Genomic DNA, 18,213 nt, shown 5'->3' on the forward strand with positions numbered 1-18,213 from the left:
AGTTCCACTAAATCTACCCTAACTTCATCAGGAGGCTGTTCTCTGATGTCACAAAACAATGGCAACACCCATGGAAGTGCACATTGCCTGTATTTAATTAAAATAAAACACATTATCATATATTAAAGCGCTGTAAAATAAATGTATAATGGTGTCCGAGTTTAACTGTTTGTACACTTGCCAAAAAAACTCATCACAATGTGTCACAGTCAGCCATGTTTTTTGTTTACGTTTGGCATCATGCATGTGGAACACTTGGAGGTCGCAAGTTGGAAACTTGGACACAGCATGTTTGTATGGGGATACATGTATTATAATAGTACACTCAGAGGATCCTACCTGCCAGGTTGAGAACCACTGAAATAAAGGATCAAGATTTCTTCTTAAATTGTGAGGCCAAGCTGTATTATAAAACTCTTTTGTTTTTGTAAATCATTTGTGTTCCTGTGCTAGTATCACCATGAATCCTCTGGGTGAAGACTGATACCAAGGACACCCTCAGGGCAGCTCCTTCAGACCTGTCTGCATGCTGACACAATGTTTAAAAAAATCTCCAAGGCCACACTTTTATCCAGTTTGACTGGATTTTCCTTACTGTAGGTCTGCAGAGTGTAATGTTGTATTAATTCACTGTTTTTAGCTTTTACATCAGTGCGAAGATAATCTGTCCAGCAGCGTGCACAGACAAAGAAACAGACGGCTGCTATTTTGGGAGGAACTGCAAACAAAAAGGACTGCGAGTGGAATTTTTTTTGGTTTGGTGTTTTGACTGGTCATTATCTGATCCCTGAAAAGCCGTCTGTGTTCATTATAACTGTGCTCAGCAGTATCAACAAGTGGAGGCTGAAGGTCAGCTGTTAACACTCCAGTCCATTCACGAGATTACAGGCACTGACTGTAGCTACATCACACTAACTGGGATAAGTGTAAACTTTTGGTTAACATGCATACTTTTTTGTCATTATTAGAAGGATGTATGGTGTGGCTTGGATTTGGCTTTTGCGTTTGCTTCTAAGGAAAGCATTCAAACTAAATGTGAGGTAATACGATAACAATATGACATCTGAGGAGTATTGATTACTGTGTTTTTCTTTTTTTTTTATGTACCTCCTTTAACACTGTTGGAAAATTGTTCACGTTTGCTAGTCTTTTTAAATTATGCTGACAAAACAGCAGAAAAAGCTAAGTGCTTCAACTATTTATCCTCCGTCTCATTTTATGAATCCAAGTGCATTAATACAGTATTAAATATTTGCGTTATTTTGTGTGTGTGAGTTTTAACAGTTTTTAAACTTGTGTACTATTATGATAAAGATAAGTGCTTTGTTTTCTACATTGTCCTTGAATGTGTGCTGAATCACAATGTAGTCTGTGATGTCATTTGGATAAAAAGTGTAACTGAGTCTCATCTTGCATCTGAGCTTTATGCCTGTGTTGCTATCGTGTAGCTCAACATGTGTTTTTAACATCTGTGTTCTTTATGAAGAAAATGATGCACTTTTGTACACTTTCAGACAATGCTCTCTGAAATAAAAAAAAATGACCAATGACAGCTGTGTCAGGTTTTTGTTATTCTAAAATAGCTAGACTAATTGAAAATGTTGCATGAACTATGAAACCATAGAAAGGGATTTTTTGGCACAATGCAAGTGAAGGAAGCAGCATATTCAGAGCAGATGTTGGTTAATGTGTTGAAGTCCTGAATCATTCTGATAACCACAAGTTAAGCTGAACTGAGAAAAAAAGGAAACAACAAACTACTGCCCGGGCAGACTAAAAATGTCTGAACAGCAGTCAAGCGATGTCTTCATGGTGACTCATACTGAGACTCAACAAATACTACACTAAAGTACACTCTACAGCGAACTGAGGTTAGTTCACATACAGCCAATTTTGCTCCCAAGCGGGCAAGACAGATAAAACCATTGTATAATAACAAACAACTGGTTTTTCCCTTTTTAGTAGATAGAAGTACCAGAACGTTGTGAAAATGTTCAGAGTTAATGAACCATCCATCTACAAAACAGATGACGAACAGCCTTGTCTTAAGAAAAATAAGTGCAATTTTAACAATGTCTAACACAATGTTTTCCACATTCAGTCAGTCTACTGTCATTACATGTGCAAAGATCACAGATCACAGTGGATCTACAAAAGCACAAAACATTTATGTATTTTGGAACTGAACAACATTATAGTGTTTTAACTTCTTTGTGATTAAAACATTTTGTTGAGATCTAGAAATTCTTTTCATTTTCCAACATTTCCACCCCGTGCATCACCACCCAACACCAGCTCAAGTGGAAAATGGTTATCTCCTAACTTAAAAGCCGTTTACAAATCAAACATTTTGGCTGTGACTTCACAACAGGGTTTCACTAATACTGTTTTACAACAGAAGTCAGATACAGATTATTTTGCCCTGAAGCTGCTGATTGACAATATTTAGCGCAATGTTCAATATCTTTAAACAAGACCACAATAAGTGTTCATTGTTTGTTCAGAAGGTTGACAATGTTCGACACACCTGTTCTACAACATATTATACTGTGCACAAATATGCAGTATTAACAAGTATTTTTTGGCATTTTATCAGGTCTGTAATTTTACTTAAGTATGCATTCAGTTACATAATCTACTTTGCTACTTTTAAAATCATAATTTTCTAGTGAGTAGTCCAGTTTGAACTAATATCCATACAGAGATGACAACAATTAATTGATGATGATTAAGAAAAATTGAGTCGATCTAAAGTAATAATATTTCAGGAATGTCACAGAACTTGTACTCGAATACAGACATTTTAGTACACCACTGCTAACACCATGTTCATCCCATAAAACCAATGGGCACAAACTATGGGCAATAAACTAAATAAATTTTTTTATGTACCCTTTCTCCAGATCTCACAGGTTTCTTACAGTTAAGTTTGGTCTGCCTTGCTAGTCTAGAAATGGCAGTAATTGCACTGCATTTGACATTGTTTTTGTGTTATTTGTTAAATAAGGGCAGATGGACCATAGCAGCCTTTTGCGGCGAGCATTTTATAGTTTCATTATTATTGTCATTTAAATTGTTTGCGCTTCATGCATTAACAGTCCACACAGACAAAACAACCAAGGATGGACACTAAACCATAAAGGACAAATAACAAGGCAAAGCAGAATCACACGTAATACTAGGTGTCACATCAGACAAATGACTTAGTTTTATCACTTTGTCAATTTAATGATAGCGACAGTCACTCTACACACATAAACACACACCTGTTTCTATCTTTCAATCTGCAGGACCTGCACAGCGCAATGAAAAAAATGCATCTGCTGATACGACATGACACGACCTCTATGAAGTGTAGTCTGAAGCTATAAACTGGCTGGACTAATTATAGAAATGTACTTTGAAACAGGGCACAAAATTGGCACCAGTTACCAGCCAAAAGCTGGTAAAATATGCAAGAGGGTAGTAAAATTTGAACAATCAAAAATTTTAGCACCCTGCTTTGAAACAAAAAATGTCATATAGCCTCTTTAAGAAATCTACAGCGCTGTGCTTCTGACTTTGTTCATTGCTCTGGTGTCTTTTGCTCCTCAAGCAAAATTAACAGCAGCTGAGCTGCACTCACATGGATAATCTGAGTGTATCCAAAGTTCATTCTGAATGGTATCAATGGTTTCTTCTCCTAAATCTGAGCTGTTCATCATTCTTGAGCTTTAAATGAACTGAAATCTCCCTCTTTGTTTGTTGTGTGTGATGAATAGAGGGCTTTACTGCAGGGTCAGGACAGTGCAGTAATTGGGGCATTCATAAAGAGATTATGACTGTGCTGATGGGAACAGAGCTCACTGCAAAACTTTCTCTCACACCACAAGAAACACACGCATCTTAGCTCATGTAGCTTCATATTTTAGACATGTGAGCTCCAGCACCGCGTGGACTCTGCAGAGGAGTGTAACTGTATCTTGCAGAGGTCCACATACTGAAAGTAACAGGAGAGGGACGGTGCAGCAAAACTTCTATACTGGGATAGGTCTGTTTCTCCGCAGCCGGCAGAGGGAGACTGGCCAGCTGGTGTCAGTGGGTCAGTTTTTTTCTCACACAGCTACTCTGCACATTAGAGGGGAAACTCATATGCACAGGAAGCCTCTAAGCGCATGGAGGGAGAGAGAGAGAGAGAGAGATAGAAAAAAGACAACGCCTGCTAACAGTCACAGCAGAAGAAGTGAAGGATCCGCTCATGAACACATCCACATAATAAGCTTGTTTCTTCACTGAGTGGTTTGTTTCTGAATGACACTTCGGTGAACTGAGACGGCACAATGTCACGACGGGACCAGAGGTTTCGAAGAGGAATGAAGGGACGGTAAGAGCTACAATTTTTTTTAACTGGTGAAATGTGCATGTCTCAGTGATAGGAAGGAAATAAAGAATATGTGAGAGTGAGCAAAAGTGAGGGAGAAATTGTAGTTCAACGTCTGCAGTACTTCCTCAAACAGAACTGCTGCGACAAATACGAGTAACCAAAATTTTTCTACTTTCTCATCAAATAGTGTGAGTATGAGTAGTTTATGAAACCATAACAATAGGGCTGCAAATAAGGATATTTTTCAACGGTGATTAGTCTGTTGATTATGTTCTCTTTAATTGAATAGATGGTGAAAACTGCTGATAACTGTTCCCTAAACCCTAAGATGATGTTGTCAAATGTCTTGTTTTGTCAACAATCCAAATATGTTCAGTTTACTGTCACGTGGGAGTAAAAGAACAGAATATATTTACATTTAGCAGAAGCGAGAGAATTTTGACTTTTTTTGTCTTATTCAAACGGATTGATGAATTATCAAAATAGTTGATTAATTTAATAGTTGACGACTATTCAATTAAGCATTGCATCGCTATATAACAATAACAGTCCAAATTCTCCAAATCCACAATTTAATTCATCTTTTGACTTTAAGGTCACAGTTCGATATATGTATATATATATATATGTGTATATATACATATGTATACATATATATATATATATATATATATATATATATATATATATATATATATATATACATATATATATATATACATACATATATATATATATATATATATATATATATATATATATATATATATATATATATATATATATATATATACATATATATATATATACATATATATATATATATATATATATATATATATATATATTTTTTTTTAGCACTGACAGCTTTGCCATTATTAGACTACAGACTTCATTTGTAAAGATCAACAGATCATTGGTTTTATGCTCGGACAACTGTCAATTACATTTTAAAATCCTTCTTTAGCTAGCTAAACTGTGTCCTCTTTGAAGTATTGTCTTCAAAAAAAACAAAAACAAAACTGAACCAATCGCATATTCTGCCACTGCAGTCCAAATATTGAAACTGAAAGCTCATTTTGATTGACTTTCAATTCAATATTGAAATTGTGACACCCCTAGTAACAGGTAAAGTTATTGTATTGCCAGGTATTCAAGCAGCCTACAATACAATCAATAACCTTTTTAGTATACATTTCTTTTTTTTGAATCCTCAGTCATTTATCCCCATCAATAACTACTCTTCCTCAGGTCTATATCTAAACATACTGCAAACTACAAATGTGCACACTTATACTACATACTAAACACCACTGACGCAGGATCCCTGTAACTCCAGACACAATATAGAAGTTTTTGAAAGGAAATCCAGCAGGGCGACACGGACAGAACAGAGAGGAAACCGTGGCAGGAGAATACGTCATCAGATTCTTAACATTTGAACTTAATGTCCTGACATCATAACATGTTTGTTTTATGTACAGCAGGTGCTGGTGTGTCCACAGCTCTGCTTATAACTGGGCTCTGCAACCTGCAGCTCTTTTGCCCATCTGACTTTGACAAAAAAATTAATTAAATGAGTTGTTGTTTTTTCATTTTAATTTTCAAGTATCCTCCAGTTATAAAAAAAATGCAGCACATACACCACATAAATAAAGTAAATATTTGTCAACTAAAATGTGCGTCATAACCTGTGTCTCAGACTCAGCGCTTTTTCCTTTAAATTTCTCCAGTGGCTAGTATTTATTCTCCCTAAACTAGCTCTGGTTGTCAAATCTAGAAAAACTGTGTGAGGCTTTAGACAGATATTGTTTTTTTCTTTCTCAGCCAAAAATGTCTCATTTGATAGTAAAGGTTGCTAACCCCGGGCTTGAGTGATACAGGAACACATCTTAGAGCAGAGAGGAGGTTGACTCTTACAGCACAAGCCGAATAGGACAAATACTTTCAGATGGAGACATCATAGAGAAATGTGAGGAGATGCACAGCAGTAAGGAAGCAAAGAAAGGAAGGATAAAATCCTCTGGATGTATGTCTGGGCTGATTCCAGGGTTTTCCCGCGACCAGATGTTGAGATGGAACTGCAGATGTGGAGCTGGAAGGTTCCACATCCGTTGCCGGCAGCACAATAACAAAGACAGGAGGTCAAAAATAAACCTGCAGCTGTTTGATGGTTTTATTACTTAATTATTTCCTCAGTAATGAATGAAAGACAGGTCTCATATATCTCTAACTGTACTTTCCATGGGGCCCCAGCAGACTAAGCTCAAAGTTTAAATAGTATGTCATTTAAAATGTGTGCCACAAATCAATTAATATCCCTTAATTTCCTGAATCAACTAATGTTAATGACACTATTCATTCTCAGTGAGTCAAAACATATTTCCCCAGATCCACTTTGTTAGAACCAGTTCAGCAGGATCCAATCAGGCTTCAGGAGAGAACCATAAAGAACTATGTTACATTATTGAGCTTCAGTCAGAAACAATTATACCAAGCATACCACACAGCATGTAAACGTGTGGAGAAACCGTGATGCAGCAACTTCCAACTTAGTTCACCATTTAAAGTAAGACAAAGAACGCTAAGTCGAGGCTCTGTTGTTAAAATGGCATTACATTTGGTGACTTGGTTAGGACTCAAAACTCTTGTCAGTCTGGACTTAGGACTTACTTGTGATTTACAAAGTCCAATCCAAAGTACAATCTATCATGTAGCCTAATAATCATATGACCATATTAATACTCTCAACTACAAAAAAATGACTATTTCCAGCTCTTGTTAGTATTTGGATTTTCTTTCTACCGTGAAAAACCACGTAAGAAGTGGTGTATTTCACCAACTGTAGCAAAATTTCTTTGGAACAAAGAGAAAGAGAGGAACAACTTGGCATAGTTGTCACATTAGTGACAATGAAGAAATCTCTTGCAAACACAATACACAACCCCCACAGCACCACAGCAATGACTGATCAGTACCAAAACTTCAATGTAGGATGATGCTTATGAGGCCTTCCACTTTAAGTTGTTGATTGTTTAGTCTCATTCCCAGACTGTTATATTCTGGGAATGAAATTCAACAATCAGCAATCTTATCAACCTGTGATTGGCCAAAGTCTCCCGCTACAGGCAAAATTTTCTAAAGCCTGAAAGCAGAGCCAAGAGGAGGAGCAGAAGTCGAGTTTTTTACTCAGACCACCTGAATTACATGATGCTTAAACTTTATTATATAACTTTTGCCCAATGACGCCAAAAATAAACTGCCTACCCCTGCTTCCTAATGTAATCAAGAAAAACATTTAATAAAATAAAGTGTGATATTATCATTTAATTCTGCTGCATTTGACGTTATTTTGTTTGGCAGCAAGAGCAGATTTTAAAGATTACAAATATCAATATTTGCTTGTAAAAAACCCCAGGAGAAGAGATTCAAAAATATTATTGTGACACATAAGTAAAGCATTATGTAGGAATATCCAAAGGTGGCACCAGAAATCAATCAAATGTTTTATTTTCAGAGCCTTTTTGTTTTATTATTCCACTTAAATGGTTATTACTTATGTTTTGCATAACTAATGTACCGCTAAAATTGTTTAAATAACACTAAAATGAGAAAACGATGTGCGTTTTGTATCTTATTAGTTAATGATTAATTGTTTTGGTAACATTTTCAACTATCGGTTAAGAAAAATGCACTAAACATGCGACCTCAAATACTGCTTTTAAGTGTCTCTTACATAAAAGAAAGAGTCTTTCCCTCCCAAACTACATCGTTCTCAATAGTATGACAACCTTTTCATCCCCTATTGTGAAAACAGCATGGCATTTACTGTACAGCTCAGAGGAAACATGGAGCTGTACTCTGTCCAGGAAGTTGCCTCCCACTCCGATTGTAGTGTCGGAGAGATAAGGAAGCAGGTTTTTGTTGTACATAGGCATTATTCCACTTTCGGTCCAAGCCAGGATGCCACAGAAAGGACTGAAAGTGAACAAGCTGCACTGCATTTAACAAGGAACTAGTGTTTTTTTAAGCAGAAACTGTTGTAACGTTTTCACTTTGTTTGGCTCTTTTGCAATCTTTGAGTGGGTGTGCACACTGGAAACATTAAGTTAGAGCGTTTCTGTGAAAACATTTGACTTTTGACCCTTGACCCGACGTGAGTAGTCCTTTTGTAAGAAGCAATTTGAGTTTGAATGCGCTCTCAGTCATGATTACCTCAGCAGTTCAGCATCATGCCTGTAGTGACGATAATAACTTCCTCTGGGCGTGTGCTGGAGAAAGAAACACCAGCAGCCTGATGTCTCAGGCAGCCTCAACGTTGTGACCAAAGTTTAATGCAGGGTCAAACATGTCAAGAGTGGATAGGAATTAGGTATCAGTGTCACAGAATACTACTGTGTGATGTTTTATGGTCCGACTGACCTGGAAGTGTTCTACCTGATCCTGCATGTGACAATGCAGCAGGTCGACTTTCCTCGCAAGTCTCAAGTGTTCCATCACTGATTAAGCTCACGTTACTCTGCTCGAGCACATCTCTGAAGTATCTATCATCTTACAGCCTAAATCTTTCTGCCATCTGACTGTTTCGTCATCCCTTTTGTCCCCTTAGGTGTTGTGAATGTGGCTGTATCCTGTCTCACTGGTACTACGAAAGAGACGGACAGCTCTACTGTAAGAAGCACTACTGGGCCCGTTACGGAGAGCACTGCCATGGCTGCAAGGAAACCATCACAACAGGACTCATTATGGTAACATGATAATCACTGAAAATAAGAAAAAAAAAGTCCAATTATTAAATTTAGGGCTGTACAATACGGTCAATATCATAATTCAACAACAAGGCCTCTAAGAGAACACAGATCTCTGCCGAGGCCAATAGTCCAGTCTTTTATTATATGCAAATTTGCAAGTGCAACCACTGTTGGTTTACTTCGGTTATATAATTTCTCTATTTGGACTTAGACAGGGCTGGAACTAATGATTATTTTCATTATTGATTTATCTGATTATTTTCACAATTAATGGATTCATTGTTTTGTCTATTAAATGTAAAAAAAAACAAAGACAAACAAACCCACAAACAAGCAAACTGAACGAATACTTCACCTCCTTTGAGGAAAGAATTCTTATCATGAAATAATCACGCTGATATTTTACTTTATTTATTAAAATCCTAGATAACAAAAAAGGAGGGTTAAAGCCTTGTACCACAAAGCAGTAAAACAAAATCAGTGTGTTATTTCAATTATACTATCACTCCAACACAAAACAAGTTTCTTACCAAATACGTCTTGTCTTTTCAGGTTTCAAACTTTACTGTACATGCACTCGTAGACTACAAAAGAGGAAAGCCCCATATCCTGACCAGTTCTTCCCCTTTGCTTATTTTGTAATGCTGACTAACATTTCATTATAATTAGTCACAACATCTCAAGCCAAAGATAATCCTCTTTTCTGTTTAACTGCTCACGCACACCAAAACATTTTTAGCTCAGCCAGAAACAAATTGATCGATAGTTGGTGTGAGCTAATTTAAAAATAGCTGCTTTATTGATCATTCAGAGCCACCAGTTGTTCAAACTGATTAGTAGCTATACAAATATGAAATGTGTTTGGGAATAATCTCTGCAGGACTAAATATCACAACAAGAAATACAGAATCTCAGCGTGCTCCACCATCTATTCAAACATTCAAAGCTTTCCTGTAAATGCTCTTTTCTTTCAACTCTCAAACCAGAGGATATCCTCTGAAAACATCCTGAAACTACAAGGCCTTGATGCAGGAGTGCCCAGAAAAATGTAACTCAGAGCTGGATTGGCCCCTTAAGTCTGACCCAACCAAATGCCATCTTGTAAAGAACAATATTATTCCTCTGGCCTCTGCATTGTGTTTCACCACACTGCCTCCCCTGTGTAAACAGGTTGCTGGAGAGCAGAAGTACCACCCTGAATGCTTCACTTGTATGAACTGTGAAATGTTCATTGGAGATGGAGACACCTACACGCTTGTCGAACGCTCCACACTCTACTGGTAAGTTTGAAGCTAACTGTTTGCAAGAAGCTAATAAATTTCTGAGCATAAAAATTCTACATTCAACATGTTTCAACTGGAATTTTTTTGTCAAACAGATTTCTGATTCTGATGAGTCTCCATTGTCTTGATTTGTCCGTTCTGCAGTGGTCACTGTTTCGGTCAGGGTGCAGTATCACCTGTGAGGTCAGCTTCTCCACTCACCAAGAGTTCCCACACGGTGGCACTGGTGTCTTTCCCTCCCCGTGCAGGCGGCCGGCGAGGCCTGACTGTGGCCACTGACCTCAGCCAAGAGAACGTCCCTCTAGTCACGGTGACGGGGTGAGTCTGCGAACGTAAGACATGAGTGTTAATTTAGTATTTCAAGAGGACCGATTATGCTTTCCCCTACTGTCTGTCATATACAGCATGTTACAATGACAGATGTTCATATAAACATAGCTTAAGTTTCAAATAATCAGGTATGATGTTCAAACTGAATGTGGCTTCAGTTAAAAATGATGAGGTAAAAGTAATCCCTCCCTTTAAGACTACACTGAATGCAATGTTTCCAACAGTTATTTGTACTTTCTGTGACTCATCACAGAATTTTTTACTGGTCACCTGTTCAAAGCACAGTGTGCCAACAAAGTACAGGGACACACCCATCCACCAGCTCAGTCTATCTATTGTTATCTATTATATCTATTTACAGCAACTCCAACCAGGGCTCTGATATGTATAATATTTCATGGAGAATATTTTTTGTGGTTTTCCGTCCAATTGTGGCTTCGATTAAAGATTATTCTCATAGCAAATTATTCAAATTATTATTTTCTTGATTAATTTATTCATGGTTGTTTGGTCTAAAAAATGTGCTTCCCAAAGTGTGCAAAACCTAAGAAATAAAGAAAACAAAAAAATTACACAAGAAGCAGGAATCACAACATTTTGACTTTTTTTTTTGTTAAAAACCTCGAACTGATTAATCGATTATCAAAATAGTTGGCCATTTAATAATTGATTGATAACTGACTAATCAATGTCCCTGACTAAATAATCAAGTTCCAGAAATATAAAGCTGGAAATATGCATAACAGGTTCTCTTTAATTAATGCTAAACTCCAACTAAACCTCAAAACTGATCCACCAACCCTGAATCATCTTCTGTCATACTTCATTTTTCCTGCAGCTATTCACTCATTATCATTGTCCCTCAGGTTTGACTCAGCTGTCCTCAGTCCTGACCTGCTTCCCTCTGTACACACTGGTGACAGAGTCCTAGAAGTCAACGGCATTCCTGTCTGCAACATTTCCCCTGAGGAGGTAAGTTTCTAACCACCCACAAATTCAGCAACACTAAATGAGACAAAAATGGGGAGCAAAATTAGTTTTTTTGTCCACAGGCCGAATAGCGAGGGGATATTCAAATTTCACCAGCCATTCCATGATTATCACTATTATTTGGGGCTGGTGACTGGTGAGTGAGAAATCTACTAGCAACTTAGATATTTTACCAGCACTTGGCTAGCTGCTGGTGCTAATTTTGGGCCCTCGACATTTCCTGGCATCCACAAAAACAGAACTTAACAAATAAGACAGAGAAACTAAAACAGTGACACCAAAGTTCAACACCCTGTGCTTTCCACCAGATAAACTGTGTGATCCAGGACACGAGCAGACCACTGCAGCTGACCATCGAACACAACCCGCAGTCTCCTGACAACCTCCTTCGCTCAAACAACCCCCCAGACGACGACATCAGCCGTCCTGACCCCTGTGTCCGCGAGAAACTTGCTTTGACACACAAACTCCCAAGTCTGGAGGAAGAGCCTAGTCCAGGGGATGAGACAGATGAACCGATCAGACTGAGCCTCTCGCCACCTCAGCAACAAGGAACCATGGGAATGCGATCCAGACACATTATGTAAGTGCTGACTCCCAGCTTGCTTTGATTCAGTACTGCCCTCTTTCTCTTTGTCTAAATCTTTCTTTTCTTTCTCAGGCGCAGCTGTAGTATTGATAAGTGTCCTCTGTCACCTCGAGCACTGTCAGTTCTATCTCAAAGGAGAGACATGGTTCGCTCAGAGTCTCTACGTGTGGACTCTGGAGATCGTACCCATCGCATCTTCAGACCTTCAGACCTCATCCACGGAGAAGTGCTAGGAAAAGGCTTCTTTGGACAGGCTGTCAAGGTACCACAGTACTTCCACTTATATTACTTTTAATTATTATGGCTGACTCTGTTCACTGATTTTAATCATCACAATTATGATTAACCTGTTGCTGTCAAGGTAACACATCAGGAGACAGGGGAGGTGATGGTGATGAAAGAGTTGATCAGGTTTGATGAAGAGACACAGAAGACTTTCTTAAAGGAGGTAAGTGGTCATCTGAAAAGGAAAGGCCTCATGATTTAAGATGCAAGTAGCAGAGAGTTAATCTCAGCAAGTTAACCTTTACCAATCCAGCTGGGTGTCATTTTATTTAGGAGACTACAAAAGGAATACGAAAGCCATGACACACACTAAATCTAAGGGGTTTAAGACAAGGACAATGGGCACTAGGGCTGCATGATTAGGGATGGGGACTCTCTCAGACATATTATCTTTTGATGCAGAGAAGAGAAGAGAAACATGATTGCCTGTAAAAATTTTGTAAAGCCAGGCTTTATGTTCCTTATGGCTAAATGTAAATGACATAAATATGTACATTGTGTCTACATTCTAAACTAGGCAATTTCTTGCGTTTTGTTGAAGATGGCTGATGAACTGTGCAATCCTAATACATTAAGTCAGTACCAAAGCTGGATTTGATCAGGAACATTCCCTAGCACTGTTTTAAACCCATCTTACACCATCAACAGGGTTACAAGGTGACAATATTGCCTATTAAGTATTGTCCTGGTGTTATAATAACAATTTGTAAAAATGCATTTCCTCTCAATTTGTACAGGTGAAGGTGATGCGCTGTCTTGACCATCCCAATGTTTTAAAGTTCATTGGACTGTTTTATAAAGACAAACGAATAAACTTCGTATCTGAGTACATCCAGGGAGGGACTCTCAGAGAGACCATCACAAAAATGGTAAGTTAAAACATGTTTTTATGCTGTTTCTCCATGAGTACTGTCAAGACTACACAGACACAATATGTTGGACAATCTTGTTGTTGTAGGACAAGGATTTTCCCTGGAATATAAGAGTGGGTTATGCCAAAGACATTGCAGCTGGAATGGTGAGTCTTTCCATTCAGCATTATAAAAGTAAACATTTAATATCCAAAGTCATTCATTTATCTTACACAAACTTCTCCTAAAGTATATAATCTCTCTTCTCCTAAGGCCTATCTACACTCCATGAACGTTATCCACCGAGATCTTAACTCACACAACTGCCTGGTCAGAGAGGTAAACAAGTGGTTCCATCACACACATGCCAGATATTCACTATAAGATACACAAACATAAAAAATGACGCACAAAAATGACAGTCCTGCACTGTGTTACATCAATATGTTGGTTTTGATAGCCAGCTCCATTTTGGATCTAATTCAAAGGTGGTAAAACAATGAGATTTGTTCCAAGTTTCTCTTCTGTCACACATTTTTCTCCTATCAAGCAGTTGCGGTTCTTCAATTGGCCATATTGTGATTTCAATAATATTTTGATTAATTGTTCAGCCCTGAGTCAAATCATCAAACTCTTCTAACTGCATAGTTTTAACTTAATGTTAGCCTTTTCCAGTTGAGTTCAAGGCTGCCAAAGAAGCCTTCAGGTTTATAGGAAATATGATCTGTATTTTGAAAAACAAATGTTACTCATAGCTTAGCACTTCTTACTTCTTACTTAGTACTTATAATCAACATAAAATCTCAAGATTAACTGCTTTTTAATTAAAATTTTTGTCTCTCTCTCCTGGTCATGTTTAGAACCAGTCTGTGGTGGTGGCAGATTTTGGACTAGCCAGGCTGGTAACAGACGGGAGGAATCAGGGCAGAACATCCTCTCTGGAACGGCCCGTGAAGGGGACACTGGCAGAGCTTCGCAGGCCTGACCGTAGAAAACGGTACACCGTGGTAGGAAACCCCTACTGGATGGCCCCTGAGATGATCCATGGTGAGTGTGTGACATTTTGAAGATCACCAATCTCTAAAATCATCTCCGGCATGGGTCAGTGCAGTACAGTAAAGATGTGGTTTACATTTTCCAATCTTTCCTCTGCACTTTTCAGGGAAAAGCTATGATGAACGGGTGGACATCTTCTCCTTTGGTATCATGATATGTGAGGTAAGAAGATCTACATATAAAAAAAATATTCCAAAAAAATATTAAGCACCTCAATCAGACATTTTATCAGTTTTAAATCTGAGTATGTATCCATCTCTGACTCCCTTAAGATAATAGGTAGAGTGAGTGCTGACCCTGACTGCCTCCCTCGGGGAAATGACTTTGGGCTAAATGTAGAGGGTTTCCTGCAGCAGCACCACCCTCCACACTGCCCCTTGACCTTCCTGCCGCTGGCTGTCCACTGCTGTGACATGGATGCTGACAAACGGTATGACTGCACAATTCTCAGTCGAATCTCTGCACTTTTTCTTTCTTCCTTTTTTTTGTTTTTTTGCTGCATCACTGTACACAGAGCAATCCAGGAGCAACAGCAATGCAGGCTGCAAATTTTACAAGCCGAGTCTCAAAATCACAACAAACCACAAAACTAACTCTGATGGAAGTGAAAAGGGTGACAGAAACGGAAGGCAGCAAGACAGTTGACAGCAAGGCAGGGCAGCATGAGCTCCTCTGATGCTCTCTGCTCCACAGTTCACTGGGTTTTTTTATCAGAGCCTGACTGGTATTAAACTCCTGCTTCCATTCACTCCTACATTTTCATTACGGTTTCATTTTTTCATAGTCTGCAGATGGTGTTAGCAGCTTGGGTAGGCTCAGTAAACCCATACTTCTGTAGCCCTGACATATTGGTAGCAAACCGGCAACGAGTACTGTTCACCATTGTCCTACAACGCTGAACAAAAAAGCTTGAAGGGATTGGGATGTTTCTGGAACTGTAACATCGTGTTGGCGAAGGCTCACAGTGTGGAGTTAAAACTTGATGGCCACACGAGGGCTCCAACATGGACAATTTGGTGGCCACGGAGTAACCTTTTGTGATCATCGATCATGAGGCCAGTGTTTATGTTTACATCAAACCCTGGGCAAAAACGTGAGACTCGTATAGGCAACATGGGAGTTTATTGTGGCACTGAACTGAGAAAACAAATCCTGTTTTGACTGACAAAGTAAGGAGAGTTGGGTACAGCCCCAGCAATAAACCAACTTAATATTTTGCCAATTCATTACTGTAATGGAGCATATAAAGCCTGACAACTTCTCCTTATAACTCTTTGTCTTTCACTCTTTGTCTTTCACTCTTTCAGTCCTTCCTTTTCAAAGCTGGAGGAGTGGCTGGAGAACCTGCTGATGCACCTGGACATTGGTCTGCCTCTGCTCTCGGAGTTAGAGCAGCTGCGCAAAGCCTTCTGGCACAATCACAACCACCAAAACAACTTACACAACCTGGACAAGAGCCCTGATTCTCATGAACAAACCCACTGTTGTTCACAGCCACAAAGACAGAGCCCCGACCCTGAGCAATATTCAGACAATGCAGATAACAACACAGAGCCTAATCACACCACTGAGGGAAAAGACCAAAACATCACACCCGACGGTCATGTGAACAGACAGCAACACACGAATGACAACCATGACACCAGGACTGAGCGTGACCACCTGAGCAGAGAATGTAACGACCACGCACAAGCCAAGAACCAGACTTGTTGCAGGTCTACAAGCACAGACTCAAGCAATGGGTCTGAAACTTATGAACACAGTAACCCCTCAGGACAAACGGACACCCAGCATGAGTCCTCACAACCACCGCAGGTCAACAACTCGCTGCTGGGCCGGTCCAACAGGCCCAGAAGGATATGCAGAGTATTGTGGGACAAAAGTACAGAAGACAGCTCTTTTCTCTGACTGTACACAAAGCCAAGCTTTGAGGGATAAAACACTTAGTGAAGACATTTGTGCCTTTTCAAACCATTGGGAGTGGAGTGCAAGAATATAGGACTAATGCATGGAAAACCTAGAGAGGGACAAAACCAATCAATACAGACTGATACGGGTTATTCTGCATGAAAAATGGTTAAGATTTATATGCCGCTTGATAACAACTGCCTTGCACATTACATTTGCCTCCTATTGCTCTGGGAACCAGTAATTATGTGGATTAAACTAGAGCCCAAACAATACTGGATTTGGTTGATACCCATTCCTTATCAGATTCCTTAAATTCCTCAAAATTCATCAGTAGTCTCAAGAGGACAGACTATGTAATGGTGACACTGTTGCTGCATTACCTCAAACATATCTTTAGCATTTCTATACTACAGTATTAGTATTGTGGTATTAGTATATCTGTAATAAGCTCAAAAAAAAATTACTGGTTGGGCTCTACTGTCAACTTCGTCCAGAAGCTGTGAACCACATGGCACTTTATATTTTGAGCTACACTGCATTTGTCAGTTATATTTATCAGAATGTCTTATGTATTTTCTGTTGACAATTTTAAGACCACATACAACTTGCTGAGCTGTGAACATAAAAAACTACAACTGTAACATTAAACAGTAAACTGTTACATTAAATGACGCACTATTTAACAGTAAAACGTACTTTTACTTGATTATCAAATGCCTTTTCTTCCTTTTCTAAGGCAGTTCTTTGTTAATTTACACAGAAGCTGGCCAACAATTTGTTAATCCTGAAGTGATGTAACATAGACAGTATTGCCAGATTGGCCTTTTTTTCACCCAACAGAACCTTCTTAAGTCCCACCCTTCTGCTTTCCTGTTTCCTGCACTTAGATATGCTATGTGCTGGGTTTGTGCGTGTCTCTCCCCCAGCAACACCTTTTAACCATCTTCAAAATTTGGTTTACCTTTAAACATTGGCATGCTGCTGTGCACCAAGCTTGCTCAACTGCACGGTAAACTTGGTGGTTTTGGATTGCACTGCACCAGCTAAATGGGTTTACCTGATGGACAAGATTTGGGCTTGTTGACTATAATTCAATAAATTGAAATCCTTAATTACACGAACCCTCTTCATGTCTGTTTGAGGGGGCACACATTGAGTTGGAACACTGTCATGGCTTGCGATTTACCAAGCAAGATAAAAAAAAAAAAAAAAACTATTATTTTTGTTATTTGTTCCTTTATATTTTCTTTATTTTTAAGGCAGAGGGGAGAAAAAAAAGTTTTATAGATGCTTTGTATAAACTAGCAGTGTTATGTGTTCTAGGGTACTTCTGAACACTTGAAATGTTGTTTTATTATTATTTTATATTGAAAACGTTCATCCAAAATACTGTTGCTGCTTTTCATGAATGAATTTGTATTGTTTAATATAGATAATAGTTTGATGGGGGGGGGGGGGGGGGGGGGTTCTGGTCGGTTTGGGTGGGTTTTCAGCAATTACTGGGCTGGAAAACATCAAACCAGTCTGCCAAGCAGGATAGATAGAGATCACATCATTTCATGTTATGTATCAACCAGGTATCAAACTCGCCTCCTGTTGGCTTGAGGGGTGGCTCTGATAAATTGTAGCATTTCTCTTATGTCCTTGTCCAGTTTTTAAAGGAACCTAAATCAAAAAGCTTATTTCTATTAGCTGTTATATGTGAATATTCTAAGGTTATTTTTCATTATCACAGACCCACAAAAAATGCTTAACGCTAAATATTTTCCTGTGCAATACAAAACAACAAAAGTGGAAAAAAAAT

The 18,213-nt window shown here is 38.6% G+C and overlaps 1 protein-coding gene across 1 annotated transcript; it reads left to right on the forward strand.

Annotated features, from left to right (window-relative positions):
• The first annotated feature begins 4,142 nt into the window (after positions 1 to 4,142).
• On the forward strand, positions 4,143 to 17,601 carry LOC146319083 (LIM domain kinase 1-like). The gene is made up of 15 exons (XM_084729686.1): positions 4,143 to 4,363; positions 8,973 to 9,111; positions 10,285 to 10,394; positions 10,542 to 10,715; positions 11,594 to 11,699; positions 12,026 to 12,300; positions 12,379 to 12,568; positions 12,668 to 12,754; positions 13,329 to 13,460; positions 13,550 to 13,609; positions 13,716 to 13,781; positions 14,303 to 14,489; positions 14,605 to 14,660; positions 14,771 to 14,928; positions 15,806 to 17,601. The coding sequence occupies exons 1-15, from the start codon at positions 4,320 to 4,322 to the stop codon at positions 16,404 to 16,406; spliced, it is 2,385 nt and encodes a 794-aa protein (XP_084585812.1). The 5' UTR covers positions 4,143 to 4,319; the 3' UTR covers positions 16,407 to 17,601.
• The last annotated feature ends 612 nt before the right edge of the window (positions 17,602 to 18,213 follow it).

Source organism: Lutjanus erythropterus, chromosome 11 (assembly GCF_056507025.1).
Source record: "Lutjanus erythropterus isolate fLutEry1 chromosome 11, fLutEry1.hap2, whole genome shotgun sequence".
NCBI lineage: Eukaryota > Metazoa > Chordata > Actinopteri > Lutjaniformes > Lutjanidae > Lutjanus > Lutjanus erythropterus.

What these genes read in the sequence shown, in the direction of transcription:
- LOC146319083 (XM_084729686.1), top strand. Translation starts at nt 4,320, where the DNA reads ATGTCACGACGGGACCAGAGGTTTCGAAGAGGAATGAAGGGACG. An exon ending in TCTTTGGACAGGCTGTCAAG is followed by an intron (nt 12,569 to 12,667) that starts GTACCACAGTAC and finishes GTTGCTGTCAAG; the next exon opens with GTAACACATCAGGAGACAGG. An exon ending in GAGAGACCATCACAAAAATG is followed by an intron (nt 13,461 to 13,549) that starts GTAAGTTAAAAC and finishes TTGTTGTTGTAG; the next exon opens with GACAAGGATTTTCCCTGGAA.